Source organism: Rhizopus delemar, genomic scaffold, assembly GCF_000149305.1.
Source record: "Rhizopus delemar RA 99-880 supercont3.9 genomic scaffold, whole genome shotgun sequence".
NCBI lineage: Eukaryota > Fungi > Mucoromycota > Mucoromycetes > Mucorales > Rhizopodaceae > Rhizopus > Rhizopus delemar.
In genome coordinates this window covers 600,120-623,526 of record NW_027137835.1, presented here as the reverse complement: position 1 = coordinate 623,526, position 23,407 = coordinate 600,120, and the positions used below count along the sequence as shown (strand labels likewise).

The window sequence follows — 23,407 nt, the reverse complement described above, 5'->3', positions numbered from 1 at the left end:
TCTGTTTTATCAATAGAAATGAACCAGGAAGACCTTAAATGCATCAGGATAAAGATACACTTTCAGTCAGAATGAACGCTTTAGCACATATTAACAACAAACAACTTGGAAAAGGGGGTAGTGAAAACATTATTATGAAGCTACTTCGATACCATGCGACACTAATCATGGCCTTAAAGTTTCGACAAAATACTCTAATTCAAATCAACAATTACTTCAGCATCAATCGACATATTAATCTGGATTTAATTGATAATCAATTCTATCAAACCAAACAATGGATTTCATTTGTCGACGATTATTTTTTCTAAATCGACAAAATCCACAAGTCTGACTGTATGCTTCTTTATAAGAAGTAAATATATATATTTCAACTGAAATGCATCTTTAATAACCTAAGTCAACCATCAAGCACTTTGATAATTGCCCAAAATAAAACAAAAGAAACAAGGCATAAAGTCCAGCCATCAATCTTTTGAGCATAAAAGATGAATGAGTAAAGATTGACTGACAATAAAAATCAAGGGTCACCACTCAATAATGAATTCAAAAAGGCAAATGCCATACAGGTATAACAGCAAGCGATAGAGAGAAATTCATGTAAAATTACATACACTGTGCCTCTTGAATAGAACAGCTCGTTTTCATCTAGGATTGTTATGAAGAAAACAACTTATTTTGTTAAACCTTTCTAGTTTTAATCTAACAACTTTCGACTACATATGCATGCAGATAGATGTAGATGAAATAGGCGACATAAACAAAGATGAACAAATGAATGACGAATATCAACTCAGAATTTAAACAGACCTTGGCTTTCTCTACTAAAAAAATGATAAAAGAGGCAAGACAAGGAAAGGGGGTAAAATAAACAACTGTGTGGGTTGCACAAAGAAGGATCTGAATTGAAAAAACTACAGTCGTGGTGGATGTAACGTTAACTTTGTTCAGACTAAAGCTAACCTTCAGGAGTTGTGATCAACGTGTGAGAGTATTGAGCATCAAGTTAACTCTACTTCCTGGCCAGCGATGCATAAAGAGAGAAATATGGAGAGTGAAAGCAAGAGACCTTTTGAGAATTTAAAGTGAATTGCTTTCCTTCAACCACCATGTTTTTTCTAGTCAAGAAATCACATTCAATCTCTTCTTGTTGTAATCACAAGTAAAGTATGCGTGCGAATTCCAAATGGATTCACATCGCCCGTATTTTTACATGCAGATGATGGTCCTCGTACGAAAAAAGAGCGACGCTTTTTATTTTTCCTATTTCATGTATAAATCCGTCATATAAAATCAAGAAAGGCAAATCTTTTAACGTACACACACACAAAAGCTTCTTTTTCATCTTTATTATAAATTGCACAGTTACTCCAATGCCAAATCAAGAACTTTCTATAAAAATCAGGGACTTCAAAATAATACTGTGAGACTTTCCGAAAAAAATTCAAAGTTCAATTCACATGGCTCTTTGCAATACAATGTCTCACCAGTCGTTCAACGCAGTCACGTAGCGACCACATGCACCAGAGCCTTCTCTTAAGCTGAAAAATATGCCCAAGCAGTCGCTAGGAAGCGAACAACTCTCATGCATGCTACTTCAGGATACAGCATTCACAACAGTAAACAAGACCAATTTACTCATTCTAAAGTGTGGAGAATAGGAATACTCTCTAGATAGTGTCTTTCTGGGACATGTCTAGTAGATCTGAATTGTCCGTGTAGCTCGTGTCCTTAATTGCAAAACAATGTCTGTCACGAATCGCAGCTGTAGCTACCAAAGAAGGCAACCGAAAGATTGCTGAAATCAACTTTGATCCTTTAATAAGAACTTGTTTATAAGCATCAGAAATTCTACTCGATAAGTTTTCTTCTGTCAACATTCGATGACGCTTGAGCGACTCTTTCATTGTCGTCCAAATCTGCTCAATAGGGTTCAGCTCAGAAGAACAAGGTGGCAAAAACATCAATTCGTCTCCTCTACTTTCTATCTTTCGTCTCAAATGCCGCGATTTGTGAATTGAAGTATTATCTAATACCAAATAACTCCTGTTAAAACCTCATCTGTACCCATGACATCGAGAAGGTCGTCCATAAACTTAACAAAATGTTAAGTAGTGGTATCTTTAGGAGCCTTACAGTCATCTTCAGCTTCTCCAGATGTTGTTTCGTCTTTTCCAGCTACTTTGTCATCGCTGCTGTTTGGTTGTGTGGCTCTTTTTTCTTTTCACTATTAACTTTAGACTTTTTGGGTTTGGGAGCCGGTTTAGGTTTTTTTTTGGAGATGATTTCCTCAGTGTGATAAGAAGAACACGAGACGAGTGTATAGCGCCGATAACTGCATGCGATAGTGATTTAATTTTGGTATTTTTACTATGGCAGGAGTTCCACTGGCGGATCTAGCCCAGTCAAATCTCATATTAATGTGGAAGTCGGCCTCATCTATAAATACATCATTTTTTGTATAATCAAGATCGGCATCCCTCCATTCTATAAACTACTCGTATCTATCCTGTAAGGTGCTCACAAAATTCCTCACTTCAGCTTCAAATATAGGCTTCTTTATTGTCATACACATATTATTTTTGAAGTGATGGTTTAGTTGCGATTGGAGATTTTAAATTCCTCGAACTGAGCAGCTAGTTTTTAGATAGTATCCTCTACGGCTAACTGCGGATCGTCATTGACCAATTTGTTTTATTTGATTGTCATGCTTGTTGATAAAAATGTTTTTACTGCCATTACTAACAATGGATTTTTTGTAGGGCATTTCCTCTTTTGCTTTGTAATTTTCCCACCATCTTTGAGCAACACGAGGCTCAATTCCCAATTCTTTGGCAAATTTGGTTGCTAACGCCCCTTTGTTGGGCAGTTCCAGTCATCTTGTTCATCCTAGCTTGAGTATTGCCACTGCGTCCCACCCGTTTTGCATACAAGTCAAAGCTACGGCCATAACTCTGTGACTGCAAAGGGTCATTGGCAGACGTGTTGGTTGAAGCAAATAGGTATTCACAGAAAAGTTTCTTCTTAAGCGTATAGATTTGGAGATTGATGGATTTCACTTTGGCCAGCGGTGATTCCTTGGTATTGATGTCTTACACATGGCCTATTGTGTAAACGCTCGGCAAGGATGATAGTACATGTGCCCAGAACTGGTGGACGTTGGTAACGTGCACTCATGTGAAATTACGAAATTGACTGTGAATCATGTTGTATAAACGGCCACAAACGCGAACCTTGTTCACTTGTTTGTGTCTGGATGTACCCCATGAACCCTTTTTCGACATCCATTCTGATAAGATGGAGCAATCAATGTGATCATTCGGTATGTAAAGCTGCATAATTTCGAAAATCTCGCTCTGTCGTATTTGGTCATTAATGACGCCTTTGTTTATTATTTTATTATTGATCGCAGTCCAGTCCACGTCAGACTATACAATCAATAGTCAGACGATATAATCCAGGGTTCATTTTAAATCATTAGTTCCTTTCTTTACTTAATAAATAGTAGTTGTCAGCTACTGACTTCTTACTGTTTTCATTCTATAAGTACCAAATATTTCACATTCTCTGTAAGGAAACGCTGTTTGGTTACTGTTGATACAGCATCCATAGTGAAGATTTGCTTCGCAAAGTCAATGATGGTCTCACGTGAAGGTGCAGTCAACACACTATTTGACGTGGTGGTAGTGTTGATGGTGGTGTTACTTTCTGTTTTTATGTGTTCTGTGACTATTGGAAAATGAACGTGATTTGTCTCCAAACATTTGAATCTCCAGGGTTCCATCGCCAACTTTGTACTCGCTACTACTATGGCAACGAAAGGACCGCTATTGACTAATGTTAATGGTTCTAGGCCTGCGTCGCGTAAGCTTGATAGTACTAATGCACCATTTTCTTGAGTGATTTCAAGACTATAAATCAAATAAGCCACTTCTTCTGCAGTCAGAAGCATCTTATTTGAATAGAAATCAAATATGAGGAAACAATAGAAGCAGATAAAAGGGTAGCAGCAAAGGAGTTGCAACAGATAAAGGGGTATAAGGGCGAAAAATAAAGGATGAAACAAAGGAAAACTGTTGCACGAATCTCTTTAAACAACCATAAATCGCTGAATTTTCAAGACTTAGTGAAAGGTTTCCTTGTTACTCTCCTTTGTTTAGTAGTTACTTTATTTGATTCAGATGCTTCACCAGAAGGTAATCCTTTTGATGCTAACATGATTGTTTCTTTACCGTTTTTGTTTTGCCGTGTTCTGATATGAAGTAATGCGTCTCTTTCGGCAACATCAAGCTTTCAATGCCTCTTTGAACATAAGGAAATAGCAGTATCATTTCTCTTATTAACATGAGTCTGATGTCTGATCCCATTGGCAATATTGGCATATCAAGCATCAAATTCGATTTTGTCTGCAAACTGGGATATTGGCCAAAGGCTCAATAACATATTCAGAAGCATGTTTTTGAATAAAAAAGCATTGAAAAATGTTGATAGATGAAGAAGACAACATTGTATACATTATTGTTAGTAAAAGTGTGCATCTGTGAACAAGACAATTGATAAATAAAGAAGCATGTATTGAGATGTGACTGCTGTAATCGATGGTTGCTTAAGGAATTCCTTTTTTCGGAAAGTTGCCTAATTTTATTTTAAAATCCATAGATTTTTTTAGAAGGTCCTTGATTTGGCAGTAGAACGACTGTATACAAATCATTTCTTAAATAGATTTTGTGTTCACATTGTGTCTTACCTACTTGTTTACACAAGAAAGTCATGAGAACAATTTTTTTTTTTTTTTTTTTTTTTTTTTTTTTTTTTTTTTTTTTTTTTTTTTTTTTTGGCAGAAACATTCAGGGGAGTTAGAGACCCAAATGCTGTGCAAACCCCACACACATATTTCTCCGCAAAAAAAAAAAAAAAAAAAAAAATAAAAATAAAAAAGCAAACAAGAAATATTTTAGATTTATCATCGTCGGTTTACAAAGCTACAGTGATTGTTTTAATTATTATTGTGTGTGTGTGTGGGGAAATAAACTTTTGATCTGCAAATTTGAATAAATAAAGAGAACCCCAAAAAAAATAAAAAAAAGAATAAATTAAAAAAAAGAAGGGAACTAATTGTTGGCTTTTTCATTTTTTTTTTTTTTTTTTTTTTGTATTTAAAATGACAACAAACGATGAATCCTCTTTACTATCACCTCACTTGGCAAACACAATCACTCGTTTCTCACTTGCCACACGTATTTCACTTCGATGTTCATCTGTTTTAGTAGATAGTCTGTTTGAAGTAGCCAAACAGGGTACTTTATTCTCCTTGGGACTATCCAGGAACGCTTTATCGAACATGATTACAACTGCTAAAAATCTACATCCTTCAGACGAATCATCACTTGAAAAATACACACTGGCCGGATTGGACCTCGTGAGCCATACGTTTTCACTAGCCGAACTGTTCACCATCACCGGTCTTCAACTCACCTCACGGACGATTCAATATGGACTGAAGGTAACGGTTGAAGGACAAGACGTTTTATTCACATTCAGTAGGCCGCTGAAGAATCCGTTCGCATCTTTGACACACTCTTTGGATCGAATGAGACATCACGCGCGATTGCTTACATCATCACCCGACTCACCAAAGAGCTTCTTCATGACCCCGATTTTGATCTGGCCAAGGCAGGCAAGATGGCCATCTTGACCGGACTCACCAAAGCCCTGACAGCCTTTGCCGTCCTCCAGAACCTCACCCACCGCCCGATACCGACCACGGTCTTGTACGAAACCGACCGATCCCTCCCACCACCCTATTATGCACAGCCGACCTGTGAGATCCTATACCCCATCGCTCGTTATATCCACTATGCCACCGCCGCCTATGGTGAATCCTTCATGCGGATCTTGGGCATCGGCGATATCCCTGCCAGCCTACCCAGCACGCATCATCCAAACCACCAGGCCTTTGCCCATCATACCCGCAACTCAGTCGACGACATCTTGCTCTCGTCCTATACCGATCCACAGCCCCTGCTGGGCTCACACCTAAAGACCCTGGTACACTATGTCACGGTCGACCATGAGTCCCAAGCGATCGTGCTGACCTGTCGAGGCACCCTGGGCCTCAGCGACCTCTTGACCGACCTCAGCTTTGATTATTCGCCCCTCGATCTCGACGGCGAACGCCACCTGGCCCACAGCGGGATGCTCAAGGCCGCCCAACGGCTGACCCAGGGCAAGGTGTTTGAGACGATCCGAGACGGCCTGCTGACCTACCCCACCTACTCGCTCGTCCTCTGCGGCCACTCCCTCGGCGGCGGCGTCGCCAGCCTGCTCTGTGTGCTCTGGGCTCAGTCCGTCGACGGACAGCACACGACCTCGGCCAGATCAGGCCTGCCGGTCGGTCGACCGATCCACTGCTATGCTTATGGTCCTCCTGGCGTGGTCTCGATCTCGCTCAGCCAGCGCTGTGCGGGCCTGGTGACCACCGTGGTGCACGGGTACGACATGGTCAGCTGTCTCAGCCTGGGTCTCTTGCAGGATTTCAAAAATGTCGCACGGACCTTGCACGTCGAACGCAACGCGGCCGAGGAAATCATGGGTCGTGTGGTCGAAAAGATGAAGGGCAGGTCGGACGTGGACGACCGTTGGTTTTGGGCGACGATCAAGACGATGCGAGCAGACATGACGGCCGAAAAGATGTATCCGCCAGGAACGGTGTATTGGATCACGGCCTCTGGCAATAAAGTTAGGTTGAGTCGGTGTGATGACGTGCACGCAAGGTTTTCAGAAGTCTTGTTTTCTAAAAGTATGCTGATGGATCACTCGCCTTACATGTACGAAAAGGTCATTCAATCCCTCTTGCCATTAAAAAGTTGAAAAAAAAAATTTTCCGAGTTTCTTTTTATTGTTGTTGTTCAATCTCCTCTTGTGTCACGCTTGATCTCTTTTAAACTTTTTTTTTTTTTTTTTTTTTTTTTTTCTTGCTTTTATTCTCACTCTTTGATGATTACCATTTTACCCTGTAAAGTCAAATTACTTCATTTTCCTCAGTCTCACTTGCAGCATGTAACGCATGCGATTGTGAAATCATGCTTTTTTCAAGACACCAACGAGTAAATAGAATCCATTTAGACTTTCCACTGAATCTTATTGATTAGTTTCCGATATTTCTTTTCATTTACAGAGAATGCCTATGAGATATCGATTGTGGCCGATAAACAAGTGATCGATCGAGACTTTGTTCCTCCACTGACCATGACCGGATGCCATGACATGCGATTCTCAAATGATGTCTATCGTGTCTTGCAAGTGGACGATGAAGGTGGCCAAGGTAACTGTCAACTTGAGTCATCTTGTGCGGAATCTAAAATAAGATAGGTGCCAGTGGAAAGCGTATCAGTGACATCTCGGGCCCTTTGGCTCAAGCCAAGTTTTCCATCTTTTACATGTCGACCTATCAAACGGATTTTGTTTTGGTAAAAGGCTCGGATCATTCAGGCTGTGTTTAACCGATCGATAGGTGAAAGAGAGACGACTGCTGCAGGCGATTGAACTGCTAAGAGAATTGAATTATGAATTTGATCAAGAAGCGCTCAATGATCACCTAGGTCACTCACCACCATCCAGCTCAGTCCATTCCTCAAACGAAGGCATCGAACCGATGCATGAAAATTTCGAAAAGTGTGTGCTGACGGATGAATTGCAGTGTGTTGGATTGAACCCACATTTAAAGTCAGATTGGGCCATGACCGTCCTCAAGATCTTGTCTTATCCAGAGCTAATCTCCCCTGGTGGAAAGAGTGATAGGTAAGAAGGTGTCATTGGACGATTGAATCTGATGAATTCATAGTAGATTCTTTTCTTATACAGCATCCAACGAAGGTATATCACTCATCGCTAATCAAACCATCTTGGATTTATTTAGTGAAGAAAGCATTTTTCAAGATGAAGATTCGCCCAGATACCGTGTCATCCAAGTCAATTTAGCTGGTTCTAACTTGGATCGATGTGGTATCGTCTGGTCTATTTCTCGTCCACTCACTGCTCATATGAATTTATTATATCTCAGTACATTTAAAAGTGCTAATGTCTTGGTAATTTCTCTTTTTTTTTTTTCCTTGTCACATTCTCTAATTATTCATTAGGTCTCGGCAGATGATTTAGGAAAAGCAGAAGAAATCTTGATGAGTGATCTTCAAAAGGGCATGTTGACTGAAGTTGTATTAGAACCCTAAATAAATACCATTTTATACCACTTGGAAACCATTGACCAACTTGCAAATTCTCGACAATCTAAATAGTATTTCAATCATCCCATCTGGTTATAGGATAGCTACCAATGCTAAAGAATCTCTCAAAAGAATACTGTTTTACGCATCACGTATCCTTGAAACAAAGCCTTGTAGCAGCCCTTGTTTCATCTTGCTTTTGCAACCCCACTAAAACTACTCTTGGGATTCAACTCTGAGGAATAGCGAGAAAGGTGAATGCGACAATATCCCCGTCTATCAATCCCCTTTTTCAGCAACAATGTTCTTTTCGATTGGTTCACTCTCTATCGCAACAGAATGCTCTCCTTGAATTGTTCGTGTTCATGCAAAGTTGAAGTCCTATCCTGTCACAGTACCCCTCCCCCCCTTTTTTTTTATCCTGAACCAAATCTCTTGATCTGCTTGGGATAACAGCACCACCGAAAAAGCTAGTCCAAGTAAAACTGTTGTCTTTTGCTTGTGTCTATGACAAAGCTACCTCTGCACGAGCACCTAATGTGGATCAAGCTATCGTTTTTTATTTTTTTTCCTATTGATATGTAGCACAGTCTTGTCATTGTCTAAATAATCTGTATCTGCCTACGTCCATCCGAATAACCAGATGGATCTGCTATCCGAGTTATTGAATGCATTTCTTTGATAGAGTAAAAGTGAGCTTCTTTTCAACTCATTCAACCCCCTTGGCTCTTGTACAGCATTTTTTGATCATTCTAAATCCTTGAGCTCTGTCCAAAAGACACCCAAACCAACCTCCATTTTCACAAGACGATCTTTCCCCCCATCTTTTCTTACAAAGTTCACCAATACCATCTTCATACACTAAAGTACTCGTTCTATTTAGATGAACCATAAAGACAAAAAAAAAAAAGAGGACCCAAAGCTTTGCTTCATTGAACCAATTTTTTTCTCAAGTGATCTCACTCAAAAATGAGTTTTTTTTTTGCATACAATCACATGATGCGATATTTAAACTCCAGGAACGACATATACAGATGCACACACTAAAAAAAAAGTTGACTTTTTTCTTAAGTATGGACAGTTTATTATATATTGATGATTACTTGGACGGTAAAGATAGAAAGAACCGAGGCTGCTGTAGGCTGAATATACTGTGTATTAGTTATTGAAGCACTTCAGCTTGATCTTCAAAAGAATTTCACTCTTCTAAAAGAAATGGACGGTTACGCTCAAGGTTTTTTATAACCATTCCCACATTATCTTTATTGCTTACCACTGTATCTACAGAGTCTGTCATGTCTACAGCACAAATGGCCATTGAATTGATTGATAATATTGATAGTTTTGAGGCAGACGTTCGATTTGAAAAACTACAGCATCTGGTTGACCTCTTGACAGAGACCTCCAAACGTACCAGTGAAAAAGCGGCTTTGGCCAAAGTGACCTTTGAAGCAGTAAATAGACGGGAATTGGAATAGGGGACGAGAAGAGAGGAACTAATACGTGTTAGGTTGAGAGACATTGTAATCGTTTAGATGCTGATTTAGTCAAATTTGAAGAAACCAATACAACCGGAAATATTCATATTGTTTCCTTACCAGGGTTAACGCCTTCTTCTAAAAGTTTAGTTTCAAGATTGTCTTCGTCAAAGGATGCATTTGATCAAGAAATAGAAAAACGAGATTTGGTAGCCAAGAGTAAGTGGAGAGATTAATGCTTTATGTTTATTCAACGGATTATTAGAGAGAAGAAAAGAAGACGTGAGGCTAAAACCAGCGAATGGGAGTAGCAACAAGACAAAGACATGGCCAAGAAGAAAGAATACAAAATTAAAATCGTAAGGTTACAGCGATACGAAGCCATCGGCGCATCTCATGCTTTCCTCTCTTTAGATCCGACACAGACATGTCCATTGATCCAAACGAACCTCTTTATTGTTATTGTCAGCAAGTCTCTTTTGGTGAGATGGTTGCTTGTGATAATGCTGATGTAAGTCCCTCTTTATTTTTTCCTGCTATGATGATGCTCATCTGATTTGCATAGTGTGAGATCGAATGGTTTCATATCGCTTGTGTAGATTTGAAAACAGTCCCAAAAGGGAAATGGTATTGCGATAATTGTACAAGATATAAAGCAAAACAGAGACGATGAGAAAATAAATTATATTTCATGCATAAAAAAAAAAAAAACAGAATTCACTGTAACACAATGACTCATATCTTTGAATACATGCCTTTTTTTTTTCCTTTTCTTCTTTTCTAATGCTTTCCTTTCAAAAAAGACTTTCTTTTCACCATCTCTTTAGAATGTCAAGTACAGTTAGAAAACCTACTGCACGCAAGTCGATAGAATCAAATGCAATTATTTTCTATATAAACTTATTTCATGTATAGTTATTATAGAACAAGTCAACCCACTAGAATCAACCGCAGTGTACGATCTGAAAGTAGGCCATACCACATTTCACGAATTCATCCTTTCTTATCCTCGAGGCGCTTACACCGGTATGCGTACACTGCATAGAAATGCCATTGTCGAATTTGACGCTCACATAAAACGCCTCACGCAATCCCTTTCTCTCATCCACTGGGACCATGACGACACGACCAAGGTGAACAGTGCACTCGAGTCATTCAAAGACACGACACGACTCAAAGAAAAGTTGGTGCCACTGCTAGCCAAGGGACTTGCGTCCTACTATGACACCCAAGAGGATCGATCGAGTGAGGCCAAGGTATCGATCATGATCTCGTATTGTTTCAAGGTACGCCTGACACGCACACGAAACAGTGGGATTGATGCTCTCTTAGGACGAAAAACCGATCTTGGCGGCCCATTTCAGCCATCTGGGTCCTGTGCTGCAGCAGCGGGTCAAGGTCCAAGTCAGCGACCGATCCAGAACGAATCCGGTCGTGAAGGATTCCGAATGGGTGCGTGAACGCTCTGATCTCGAAGAGAACAAGCCAAAGGACGTGAACGAGATCATCTTGGTCGACAGCCAGGGTCGTGTCTATGAAGGCATGGCCTCCAACTTCTTGGCCGTCAAACGGGTCGCTGGGGAACCGGTCGTGTTCTGTGCCGGACTGGAGCATGTCTTGCTGGGCACCATCTTGCGATTGCTGATCGACATCTGTCAAAAGGAAGGCATCCGGATCCAGTGGGAGTTTCCTGATCTGAATGAGGCCAAGGCAGGACAGTGGGAGGGCTGCTTTGTGACGAGTACTTCCAGGTTGCTGCTTCCTGTCGAGACCATCTATTGTGGGCCAGATGAAAAGTAAGTGACAAAAGAATGCAGGCATGAGGTGTTCTTAAGCATGGCATCATAGGATTGAATTTGAGCAAGTATCGGATACGGTTGAGTATCTTCGAAAGCGAGTATTGCAGGAAATAGCAAATACAGCACGTCAGATCATGTAAATCTAGTCTAAATTTGTATCCTCTTTTTGACCTAAATAAACTCTCCTTCCATCCTACAATGCTTGCGAAAATATGAAATGCTTTCTTTTTTTAAATCAACTACTTTGACATGTCTTTTGAGTCTAGAGTATTGAGAAAACCGCATTTAAGATGGTCGAAAGACGTTTGAATACCCTCTTTGTAACCCATTTCTTACTTTCCATGAAACATTGAGTTATTTATTTATTTATTTTTTAAAAAAAAAGGTCAACTGGTATCATTCGCATTGTACAATCATTTCATTCCCAATTTGAATACTTTTTTGAAAAATTTGGCATAGATTTTGAAAATAACTTGACACATGTTATTAACTAGATAATGGCGCTTGACAATAAAATAAAAAAGTAGCAAGTTGTCATTGTACTTTAGTGTTGTCTGAATTCTAAAGCTTGTGTGACAATCGCTTCTTTCCATGCAAAAATCATGGGTATCCTTTTTACATATTCAACTAGTAATCTTGCGTTAGAGGGACACTGGAAAGAAACAACCGTGTTACGGATATAATCTTTGTTGATTTTAACCAAGTGTTCAAAGTGCATCCATTCGTCTATTACAGTTAGAAAAAGTGTTGAGAAGACTAATTTATATACCATAAAATCTGACACAAAACGCTTGTTTCTTAATGTTGCTCGGAATACTCTCTAATATCTTTAGCAAATTGCGGTATAACTTGAGGACATCCTTGCATTCTTTTGTGTTGGATGTTTGCTTCAAACCACCTGAAAACTCTACCAACGTTGTTGTTACGTTCTGATCTCCAACCAGAAACAAAATTCCATCCCATTTTGTCTTTCCTGTCGTACAGCACTCATTTTCAATCCATCCGAACTCAAGAATATCATTATGCGACAAGAAGAGTTGGTTTAACATATATGTCATAAAGTATACAGCTGATGTTCTTTCTGAGTTTCGAAATAAGAGCGGATTCCGAGGGCTTTCAATAAGATCAAGTCTATACCCATATGTGCGCTTATAAGTTATCAGTAAAATTTAGTGAATTATTATACTCACAAATATCTGATCGTTACTTCCATATAAGAAATATCAGCATGTAATAGGGGATCGATTTCATTTGGGGTATCATGGCTTTTAAGGATTTTTCTCAAAGCTCTTGCTGACGGTGCAGCTTTTGACATTGCATCAATTAAATTTTCAGCATACAAAGTTAGTTGTGCAGGCTTAAGACTTATGCTATTGATTAGCTCTTCATACACTGATACTTTGAATTTCTTCTTCATGAGACTAGTAACTGCTGGTTCACTCAGATCAATGATATTCAGCTCTCCCACTCTAATACATCTAAAATTAGTTGCTATTGTGCATGTATATTTTAACTTACTTATCAGAGCATAAATCCTTTGAAAAACTTAACACTTCTTGCATAGGTTTCTCTGTACTCTCGCTTTCAACTTCCACGTTTTGTGCATTCAGCTATTAAAAATATATACTTACTTTAGCTGTCTGTATTTTTTATTCTCTTTTATACTTTGCTTTACATTACTACTTAGAGCTTCGATAGCACTACATGCTGCTTCATTAATCCTTATCATTGTTGTCCTTTGACGCTCTACTACTATATCATTTGCTTCTTGTGAACTACGGTTTCTCCAGTACTCTTCATATCGTCTAGCAAAGTTGCCATTGCCATCTCTCTTCTGTGCTCAACAACGGGTTAGTATATACAGTGATGGCTTATATTAATTGTATACTAACCGCAAAAATGCTTTGAGCATTGATAGCCATGTTACGAAGCGTTTTAGATTGGTTTTTATTCAGTAAAAAACTCAATATATTGGAATAATGAGTGTTTGTTTCAGCTTCACTTTTTTTGAAATAATTCGCAAATGAAAAATAGTCAAGCGAGGATTCGGCTTCAACTGCGCTTTTAAGCCAGTCTTTGTGAGCGTAACTCTCCTTTAAATGCTTGATTTTAATTTTTGGCATCGAAAGAAAATGAACGCGTTTCCACTTTACGTCACTAAAAATTGAAAGACGCGTCATCAAAAACAATAACGGCAAGAAGTTTCTATCAGCTGCTCCTCTTTTCTTCTATTTTACGAATTTATTTACTTCAACGATAGTAAGAGGATTGTATTCTACTCTTTCAACAAGCTGTAGGTCAGTACAATTTCTTTAAACTCTGCTAGCTTCAGATTGCTTCAGACTAGTCAACAAGACGATTAATTACTAATTGCTTGATGTTTTGAACAATATGAAGTGATGTCCGTACAGCCTGCGATTCAACCGTGGGTGGTAGATGCAGAATGTGTCTCTCTTTTTTTAGAGACGGCTGTGGGCACGCTAACATACATTTTGAAACTGGTTTTCTAATAACAAGAGTAAGCTTAAAGAATACAAAGAGTTCCTAAAATAGTATTATTAATTCACTACTGTATTTTTCTTTGCATGGGTTAACAATGTGTGTATTTACTTTATTGGTATATTTACTGATATTTTTGTATTTGCATATAAAACAAGTGTCTTATCTTAATTATGTTCATGCAAATGCCTTTCTCTTGGAATATTTCATTTCATACACTTTACTTCTTATAAAGACCATTCTTCAAAGAGTTGTCCTATTTTCTATTCCTGTTTTACTTTATTATTATTACTCTTAATCTTATTTTAGTTTGCAAGCGCCATGATGTGCTCTATTGAAAGCCAGTTGTTGTCGGTCGTGCCTATACCAATAGAGGATGGCTTTACTTCGATTCTCAATGTGGCAGTAGCCTTTCAGGTCGCGCTTTGTCTTTAGCAATAATATATGGTAAACATTTTTTTTCTTTTGTTCTCTCTTTATACCTTTCAAAGTCGTGCATCATGAAAACATTATGTCAAGTATACATGACCTTACCAAGAACCAAATCCAGTCATTGCTTGATCTCACCATGAGACTTGAGAAGAGAGAGGATCAAGCCGAGAGATCAGAACGCCCTGAACTTTCAGAGAAACTATATAAAGGATTGGAGCGCTCTCTTCCTCTTTTGATCTCTGTCGTATTCCAACCTACTTTAAACATGATTTAATAAGAAATCAGAGTAGTGAATGCTTTACAAAGAGTTGTTACAGTCTTTTCTCTATTATTCAGCCATCACTAATTCCACTCCTTTAGCTCAGTACAAGTTGTTTTAATATAGCTCCTGATGCAACGAAACATAAATGCAAAGTAGATCTACTTAGATAATTATAAACAGTCCACTTGCATAACCAGGAACAGGTCTTCCTATTAAAATTGATTCATACTAGATCTACAGCTATAATTAATTAAAGCATCTTGAAAAGGATTTCACTGAACCCTACATGAAAAGAATACAAATACTAGATACAATGGTATTAAATAAAAATAGAATTAAGTCTCATTGAATTCTATCGTCTTTTTCTTACGAGATCAAACAGCCTCAAAGCAAAACTCTAGAAATTCATGAGAGATACTATCCAATACGACAGAGACTGTCCATAAGTTGCATATCCCTGAACTACGTAAACACATCATGGGTGCAGCACACACTGTGGCGGCCATCGACAAGGGCACAGAACGACTGCGTACAACAGCCAGATCAACCACAGAAATAGATAGCGACCTCAAATGCATCATGGAAGAAGGGAGGACAAGAAGGCCCAGGCCAAATCCTGAAGAAAATGAGACGTCTTGCGATCTGCGGGGTGTGTGTGCTACAAGGAAAGAATTGGACCAGGTTGCTAAAGAGCGCACTACCCACGTCCTTTGTCTCCCAAGTAGCTTTGAATGTCTTCAGAAGGATCTGGCATTCTCTCTTGAGGGGATAGGGAGCCAAACTCAAACGGTTTTGAACAGGAGATAGACATGAACAAAACCGCAGAAGCTTTTTTTTGGGGGGGAGACGAGGCCATGAAAGAAGACAACGACCCACCAAACCAGCCGATCGAACCATGACAACAGCTTCTAAAACCAAGATGGTCCGTGTCCTACGCAGACCTTGGACAAGCATCAGGGACTGACAACTCATGTCTTCCGATACAGCCTCTCTCAGGGATTCAGAACACAACAGGCGATGGTTCAGCAAGCGACAATCCACATGGAGAGATGCATTGGTCCTCTCGAATCAACACTAGAGGGTCATCCTTTGGTGTCACACACCAGACCCGACAGCCGCGGCTAGAGCAGCAGGACATGAGCTCCAGAAGGGACTCGCCTCTGTGAGAGTGAATGCCAGCGATGCTCTGGAAATTCAAGCAAGGTCAGCGGTAGGTGTGATGCGCCCCGTGGGGGGCAAGTCCATGTCGGTGATCAAGGCAAGCTAAAAAGGAGGAAAAGACGAGGGAATGGATTGGGCAGGGAGTGCTTGACGACCGGATGCTACCTGGGATCAAAGCCAGTTTGGAAACCTGTTCCAATCGTGGTTCGATCCACCTCGGGGTCTGAAGGCTCTTGGAACCCTTCTGTGGAAGATGGGTGCAATCACCGACCGGCATCGAAATGAGCGAGACAAAAAAAGACGTTTTGACAATGGAACGCCATGGAGGACTGGAGCCAAGCGCGAAGGGGCCACAGGCATGACGGTCGAGCGAAGTAGAGAGACGGTGGATGGCTTCCAGTGTGCTTTGGATGCGACGACGTATTCCGACTTTAGACATTGTTTAAAAAAGCCATGAGGTGTGCCTTCAAGATAGAAAGAGAGATGACATTCTTTGTTTTAGATATAAAGCGGGAGGGGGATATCACTCCCTCTTTGTTTCTCCAACAGGCTTATTTTATAATAGATGCAAGAAAACATGAAGAACATCCATGGCCATGCATCCATCCTTCATCAAAAGAACAGTTGAGCGAGACAGATGGAAGGGATGCAGAAACGCTTGAAGCAAGTGTGTTGGATGCCACTTGTCAGTATCGGCTTATTTCCTCAAAAAATAAATAGGCCACTCTTTTTGAAGAATGGCTGTGTAAAGAAGATGGAACAAAAGACTCGATTGAATCCCAGTAGGAAAAACGGAAAAAAAAAGGAGAGAGAGATGGAATCACTTGTTTTTATCAAAAGTGATTCATTGTCTTCTTTTATCAACCCACTATAAACTCATCTTTTTTCTTTCTCACGCTCACTGTTGTGATACCATCAGTTGTCATAGTGAACACTAATTCAAAAAGAAACCATAAAGAACTTGATGCATAAAATGCCCTTTGGCAAGTTTAAAATGAAATGGGGTTACGAGTGTCGTCATGGCATAAAAGTGGTGTGAAGCGCATTATGTAATTGAAAAGCTCAAGCACGTGTCATTGTATTCATCTGTGTTGCTGACGTTACTTTTTTCTGCAGTGAATGGCATAGCATCATGGATTTGAAATGAGTTGCTTGCTCACAGAAAAGGGGGGACTTGTAAAAGAATGAGGTTTTTTACTTGACTTGAGAGACAAATACAATGCCTGGGCTATTTTTAAAGAGTCAGTGGAATGGGGTGGATGAAACATTCATAAAAAGCCTCAAAAGTGTTACAAGTGTGATCATTGCGCTCTTTTTTTTTTTAATTCTTCTGCTTTATAAAAAGTCACACAAAATGTCCGTGGTGGATTCGAATTCACTTTTTTGATGTAAATTACCGATCATGATTACCATTCACCCTGCATCAGATGCAACTTTATTAAAAACGAGTTTTTTTTTTTCATTGAATGTGTGTGTGTCATTTTTCTAAAAATGGAACATTAGCGGGGAGAGAAATTAAAAATAAAAAAAGCCCATTTTTTCCTCTTTTTTTTTTTTTTCTTCTTCTTTTTTTACTTTCAACACTTATGGAAAATAACACTCGACTTCATCGAAGAAGTAGTAGTGCCAATGATGTGAATCATTATCGACTTCCTTTTGTTCATCGTCTGTCTTCATTTAGACGTCGTAAAATTAAAGTCAAGGATGACCTTGTTTCAGCAGAGTTAATATTAAAAATATCTATAATAAAAGCCTGTCATTTAAATCAAAACGATCAAGTAAGCACTCTTATTAACATAAAGTCCCCTCTCCTTATTTTTATCATTAGACCAATGTACCAAATCCATATGTGACAGTACGTTGTGGAGGTATTCGACAAAGAACGGATGCCATCAAAAAGACATTTGACCCAGAATGGTCATGTCAATTAGAAGTCAACTTGACAACCGATATTCTTCAACACAAGAGACGACTAAGAGCATTTAAAAAACATGGTTTATGTTTAGCTGTCTACAGTAAAGATAAATTCTCTTCTATTTTCTTGGGACAGTGTAGTTGGTCTTTGGATCAGCTGTTTACAGACAACGCAATCTCCTTTGAAGACAGTCAGGTTGGTTTATTTGATAACAGGCAGAATAGAGATCTGATGCAATCCCATAGCCCACTTGGTATCCACTACTGAAGCATCAACACAAGACATTCTATCAACGTCGAAGAAAACGGGAAGATTCTCCCTCAGTACAACCTGAGATCTGCGTACAATACGGACTTGTCCTCCGCACCGCCCAAGGCATCGAACTACCCCACAACCCTGCGGCCCTCAAAGAGGATTGGCAATACATGACAGAGGAAGACGACTTATTTCTAACTGAATCCACAAAGACACCCGACACACCTCCTTCGATTCAGCCCAGCGCATCCACGACCAGCTTCACCTCTCGCTTCACAAAGAAAAAGAGCACCTCGACCCCATCCACACCGCCCCGCCGTCGACTGCGACTGATCCGTCGTCGTAAATCACGTTATTATTCCACACAATACGACTCGGACATCATGGGCATCACCTTTTTGGAAATTGAACATGCGAAGGATTTACCACCGGAGCGCAACATGACACGGACCGGTTTTGACATGGACCCCTTTGTGATCGTGAGCTATGGTTCCAGCACGTTTCGGACACGCGCCATTCGACACAACCTGAACCCGGTGTGGAACGAGAAGCTGTATTTCCACGTCCGCAACACCCAAGGGAATTACAAGATCAAGTTTGCCGTCTATGACAAGGACAAGTTTTCCAACCATGATTTCGTCGCTTCCCAAACCCTCTCGATCACCGACCTCATCCAGCACACGTCCAGTCTGTCGGCGATGTCGACCGAAGACATGGCCCAGAGCACCAGTCCGTCCGAGACGATCGAGCACCAGATGGGTCGACTGACGATCCCCTTGGATCTCGCCAAACCCGACAAGTGGAAAGACAGCGTGCACCCGACCCTGACCCTCCGTGCCAAGTTTGTGCCGTACCCAGACATCCGTCGCATGTTCTGGATCACCTTGGCCAAGACCTGTGTGTCCGATACCGCGACGAGCCTCAGTCGACTCGAGGTCCAATCGATGCTCGAGACCTTGGGATCCACCATCTCCGAGACGACCTTGGATCAGTTCTGGCAGAGGCATGACAAAGAGCTTTCGGAGGATCTGACGCTGGATGAGCTGGCAGAGAGCTTGGAATGGTGCATGAAGGTGGCGGATGAAGAAGAAGAAGAAGAGCAGATCGTGTCCACTCAGCATCCGTTCTTTATCGCTGATGATGACGAGGAGGATGACGAGGAGGATATCATGGAAGACGATGATGATGAAGAGGAGGCCATCGAGGAAGATTCAGAATACTTTTCGAATGATGAGGATGATGATGACAGTAGTACGAACAGCAGCGAGTCCATGCCTTCCCCGGACGAAGCCGATTATGAGGCCCTGGCCGAAGGTGAAGGCATTCAATACGTCAATGGTCCCCTCTTGGCACTCGATCCGGAGACGACCAGGAAGGGACACAAGGCGTTTCATGAGAAAGTGATTCGGCTGAACGAGTGCCCGATCTGTCATAAACCCAACCTGTCCAAGCGAGGACAGATGGACATCGTGACGCATGTGGCCACATGTGCAGCGAACGATTGGACGACGGTCGATCGATTCCTGATGGGCAATTTTGGGAGTGAAGCGCAAGCACAGAGAAAGTAAGTCGACAGTGAAAGGTTGGGATGGGAGAGACTGATAGGTGATAGGTGGTTTATCAAGCTGGTGAACAAAGTAGGCTATGGACGGTATTCGGCAGGCACAGTAAGGTCAAGCGACAGAGATGCTTCTTATTCACGTTTTGTATTAGAATAATGCCAACATCATCGTCCAGGACCGAGCCACGGGCCAATTGATCGATGAACGGATGAGTGTCTACATTCGACTGGGCATGCGATTGGTCTATAAAGGCATGAAGACCGGCATTCAATCCAAGACAGGTAAAGCTGAATCCGATCGATATACACGCGTCCTCACCTCTTTTTAGCCAAACGCATCCTCGCCAACATGTCTTATAAACAAGGCCGTCGTTTTGACAACCCGATATCCAAGCGAGACATTCCGTCTTTTATCAAATTCCATCAACTCGACCTGACCGATGTCTTGGAACCCATCGAAAGCTTTCGTACCTTTAACGAATTCTTTTACCGAAAACTCAAACCGGGCGCACGTCCCTGTGACAGTCCGGAGGACCCTGGGGTGATCGTGAGCCCGGCCGACTGTCGGATGATGGCCTTTCCGACCGTCAGCACGGCCACCCAACTCTGGATCAAGGGCATCGAATTCAGTCTGCCCAAGCTCCTGGACGATCCCGTCGAGGCCCAGGCGTTTGAAGACGGCGCCCTGGCCATCTTTCGCTTGGCGCCCCAAGACTACCACCGATTCCACTGTCCGGTGGACGGCCAGCTGACGAGGATCCATCATGTGTCAGGACAGTATTATACGGTGAATCCGATGGCCATCCGAACCACGCTGGATGTCTATGGCGATAATAAACGTGACGTGGTTTATTTCGAAACAGACACGTTAGGTAAAGTGGCCGTGGTCTGTATCGGGGCGATGATGGTCGGTTCGATCGTGTTGACCAAGCAAGAAGGTGACAAGGTCGCGAGGACGGACGAATTGGGTTATTTTGCCTTTGGTGGGAGCACGCTGGTGGTGTTGTTTGAAAAGAATAAAATTAGATTTGATGATGACCTGTTAGAGAACGCACAGAATTCACTAGAGACGTTGGTAAGAACAAAAGAGATATCCTTTTGGATCCATGCTCATGCTTTTTTTTTTCATTGTAGGTGCGTGTGGGCAATCATATCGCGGTTCAAGTATAACTTTTTTTTTAAAAAAGACAATTGTATTTCATAATTCATTCTTCATTGTTATTTTATTATTAAACTTCCATCCATCGACGTAAACAAGAATTGGTTGTGTCATCTGCATTCAATTAGTCAATCGATCCATTCATCTCCTCTTTACTTACCAAAACTCTCTTGTGCATTACAGTGACATTTCTTTTGTAATTCTCTTGCGATCGGACAATGCATGAACGGATCGTGTTTATAGCCAATATCATTAAAAAAGTGTACTTCTGATTTATTCAAAAAGATACCCACCGCAATCGAATGCACAGGAGCATCACCCCATCTAGCATCGTTAATAAAGCATCCCCCAGCTATCTTGCTTACCTTTCATAAAAGAATCCACCCGATCGATCCAAGTAATCAAAAAAGGTCGAATAAGCTTCACTTCTCAAAAACTTTAAATCCCCAATCTCAAAGTTACTCCAAAAATGACAGAGGTTGTAATCCTTGCCGTGATTGTAAGAGATGAAGTCGATCAGGTTGTTTTTGGGTATGAGCTGTGGATAGTCCTTCATGAAAGACTTGACCGTCTTCCAGAGGGTAGGAATGGTCGATTCATATTCGATCAGGGACAGTGTCCAACCGTACTTTTTGTTGTTTTCTTTCATGTACAGGAATGGATCGTAATCAATATCACACGAATACTCTACCCCAGGCTCCACACGCCAATAGTATTCGTAGTCTTGCATCAGCGGATGACGATAAAAGAAGCCACTTTCGAATCTAGTGACAGGATCAGGTTCGACCTACGCTCTTGATTTTGCTTACCTGCACATGTGTCGATAGGAAAGACTGTCACCATAGATAATGTTGGCCGCGCCCATCTTGTGTCTTGCTTTATCTGCCTTTGGGATATCGATCCAGTCTGGATAACTCCAGTGCTCCTTGGGTATCAGACCATATTGGATCTCGGCATCGGTCATGCTGCTGGTCAGCGTCTTGAATTCCTCTGTGAATTCGACATCGTTCAAAAAGACGTAGGGATACTGAAACTTGTGATTGAACCTGGCCTCGAGCTGCTGCATTGTCTTTCTGAGCGCCTCCAACTCACTGTTTCTCGTCAGGATCACAAAGGCCGCCTTGACTCGTGGGGCGTTCGGGCGGACGGGCAAGAGATTGGGATTGTTCTCGATGGAAGGATGCATCGTTACAGATGAAGTCGAAGGTCGTGCCAGTCGAGAACCATAAAACAAGATGCCGAAAAAGCAAAGAAAGGTGGTTGCTAAAAGTAATGGTTTCCTGTCAATTTTCATCATCACCCCCAAAAAAAAAAAAAAAAAAAAAAAAAAAAAAAAAAAAAAAAAAAAAAGAGGTGCAACAAGAGGTTTAAAGGAGAGTTTATCATTTTTTTTTGACACAATTAAAAATATGTTCATTTTATTTCCCCCCTCTCCAGTGCATTTTACTTGCTGTAGATCATTCTTGTGTGTTATACAGTAACTGATTTGGTGATAGTTCCCCCATACGATTAATTTAAAAACAGTGTTCTTTACAAATGTAGATCATTTTACAACTTAAAAACCCGCCCACTCGACAGAATAAGTCATCATCTCATTCTTGGTCCCATCCTGGCTGGGTCCAGCCAAGAGAAACATCTTTTTCACGTTGGTGGCCAGTCTGCCCATCAACACGATCTCTTTGGGTGAAATGGCTTCCTCCTCTGTTTTCACAGAGACAATGAACTGACTGTGAAAACACATGGGATCTCCCGGATACAGCAAATAGTCACCCCCAAACTTGTATCCACTGGTGATGTGATACTTCAAAGACCAGAAATAGCGAAACACATCATTCCTTTTCGGTACATTTGGTGCTGATTTCGTATTTTTTACTGTGGCGACATCTAACTCAAGAAGAGAATGAGACATGGCATGCTAATCTCTTTACTTACTCAAACTCAAGAGAAGATCGACTTCTTCTGGCGATAGGCAAAGTGGAAGACCATAAAATGTATTCTGTAGAGGATAGTCGGGTAGGGTGCCACATAAAGCACCTACGATTCTATATTCTTTTCTTAATCGCTCAACATCTTTTTTTTTTTCTATTAAACACTAGGAACTCTGTATTTTTTGTTATTAAACCTTTTGCTTTAAATATCAAATATTTGTTTTCGCATTGCTTTATTTCAACAAGACTCATTCAGGAAAAAGAAAAAAAGAGAGAATGAGAGAAAATCTGACAGTTGGCGGTTCTCTAAATCCTGCTTTGACTGCTTGTCCATTGTGTGAGTCTGCCGGTGACTTCCAACCGCGTATGACAAAAAGACGGGTCCCTTCATCCAACACGTTCTTGCTATCTGTCCATCTGTCAGTGCGTTTCTTTGCACGAGCTCTACTCTTTAGGTTGCCTAAACATGATTGCATAGTCATACAATAAAAATTGCCATGGGTCATCTTTCAATAAAAGAGCAAGTTATTCTAGCTCACTTTTATTTGTTTCAAGATGCTTTCATAAAAAAAATCATTTCAATGACAGCTTTATGCATACTGGATATCAGCGACATGAGAAAAAGAGGGAGGAATTGAACGATACCGGTTAGGTGATGGGAAAATAGAAGATATTGTTGCTTTGAGTCCAAAGGTATTATTCGAGTTTATGGCTTATTGTGGCTTCAGTTAAAGAA

General features: G+C 40.8%; 8 protein-coding genes across 8 annotated transcripts; 5 read left to right on the top strand and 3 right to left on the bottom strand.

The window, feature by feature from the left end:
- Window positions 1-5,161: 5,161 nt before the first annotated feature.
- RO3G_11322 (uncharacterized protein) lies at window positions 5,162-6,870 on the top strand (the record flags this gene model as incomplete). The annotated part of the gene is made up of 2 exons (XM_067665906.1): window positions 5,162-5,503; window positions 5,545-6,870. The coding sequence occupies 2 exons, from the start codon at window positions 5,162-5,164 to the stop codon at window positions 6,868-6,870; spliced, it is 1,668 nt and encodes a 555-aa protein (XP_067522007.1).
- Window positions 6,871-7,248: 378 nt separating this feature from the next.
- On the top strand, window positions 7,249-8,228 carry RO3G_11321 (uncharacterized protein; the record flags this gene model as incomplete). The annotated part of the gene is made up of 5 exons (XM_067665905.1): window positions 7,249-7,324; window positions 7,372-7,469; window positions 7,514-7,800; window positions 7,919-8,087; window positions 8,139-8,228. 5 exons carry the CDS (start codon window positions 7,249-7,251, stop codon window positions 8,226-8,228), a joined length of 720 nt encoding a protein of 239 aa, XP_067522006.1.
- Window positions 8,229-9,517: 1,289 nt separating this feature from the next.
- RO3G_11320 (uncharacterized protein) lies at window positions 9,518-10,305 on the top strand (the record flags this gene model as incomplete). Its single annotated transcript, XM_067665904.1, has 5 exons — window positions 9,518-9,676; window positions 9,733-9,919; window positions 9,966-10,059; window positions 10,115-10,211; window positions 10,300-10,305. 5 exons carry the CDS (start codon window positions 9,518-9,520, stop codon window positions 10,303-10,305), a joined length of 543 nt encoding a protein of 180 aa, XP_067522005.1.
- A 223-nt stretch (window positions 10,306-10,528) lies between these two features.
- Window positions 10,529-11,500, top strand: RO3G_11319 (uncharacterized protein; the record flags this gene model as incomplete). The annotated part of the gene is made up of 3 exons (XM_067665903.1): window positions 10,529-10,535; window positions 10,616-10,986; window positions 11,033-11,500. The coding sequence occupies 3 exons, from the start codon at window positions 10,529-10,531 to the stop codon at window positions 11,498-11,500; spliced, it is 846 nt and encodes a 281-aa protein (XP_067522004.1).
- A 1,185-nt stretch (window positions 11,501-12,685) lies between these two features.
- RO3G_11318 (uncharacterized protein) lies at window positions 12,686-13,228 on the bottom strand (the record flags this gene model as incomplete). Its single annotated transcript, XM_067665902.1, has 3 exons — window positions 12,686-12,968; window positions 13,018-13,109; window positions 13,175-13,228. The coding sequence occupies 3 exons, from the start codon at window positions 13,226-13,228 to the stop codon at window positions 12,686-12,688; spliced, it is 429 nt and encodes a 142-aa protein (XP_067522003.1).
- Window positions 13,229-15,896: 2,668 nt separating this feature from the next.
- On the bottom strand, window positions 15,897-16,292 carry RO3G_11317 (uncharacterized protein; the record flags this gene model as incomplete). The annotated part of the gene is made up of 1 exon (XM_067665901.1): window positions 15,897-16,292. One exon carries the CDS (start codon window positions 16,290-16,292, stop codon window positions 15,897-15,899), a length of 396 nt encoding a protein of 131 aa, XP_067522002.1.
- A 1,147-nt stretch (window positions 16,293-17,439) lies between these two features.
- On the top strand, window positions 17,440-20,754 carry RO3G_11316 (uncharacterized protein; the record flags this gene model as incomplete). The annotated part of the gene is made up of 7 exons (XM_067665900.1): window positions 17,440-17,631; window positions 17,682-17,963; window positions 18,014-19,587; window positions 19,636-19,690; window positions 19,737-19,866; window positions 19,914-20,659; window positions 20,719-20,754. The coding sequence occupies 7 exons, from the start codon at window positions 17,440-17,442 to the stop codon at window positions 20,752-20,754; spliced, it is 3,015 nt and encodes a 1,004-aa protein (XP_067522001.1).
- A 350-nt stretch (window positions 20,755-21,104) lies between these two features.
- RO3G_11315 (uncharacterized protein) lies at window positions 21,105-21,707 on the bottom strand (the record flags this gene model as incomplete). The annotated part of the gene is made up of 2 exons (XM_067665899.1): window positions 21,105-21,507; window positions 21,553-21,707. The coding sequence occupies 2 exons, from the start codon at window positions 21,705-21,707 to the stop codon at window positions 21,105-21,107; spliced, it is 558 nt and encodes a 185-aa protein (XP_067522000.1).
- Between the last annotated feature and the right edge of the window lie 1,700 nt (window positions 21,708-23,407).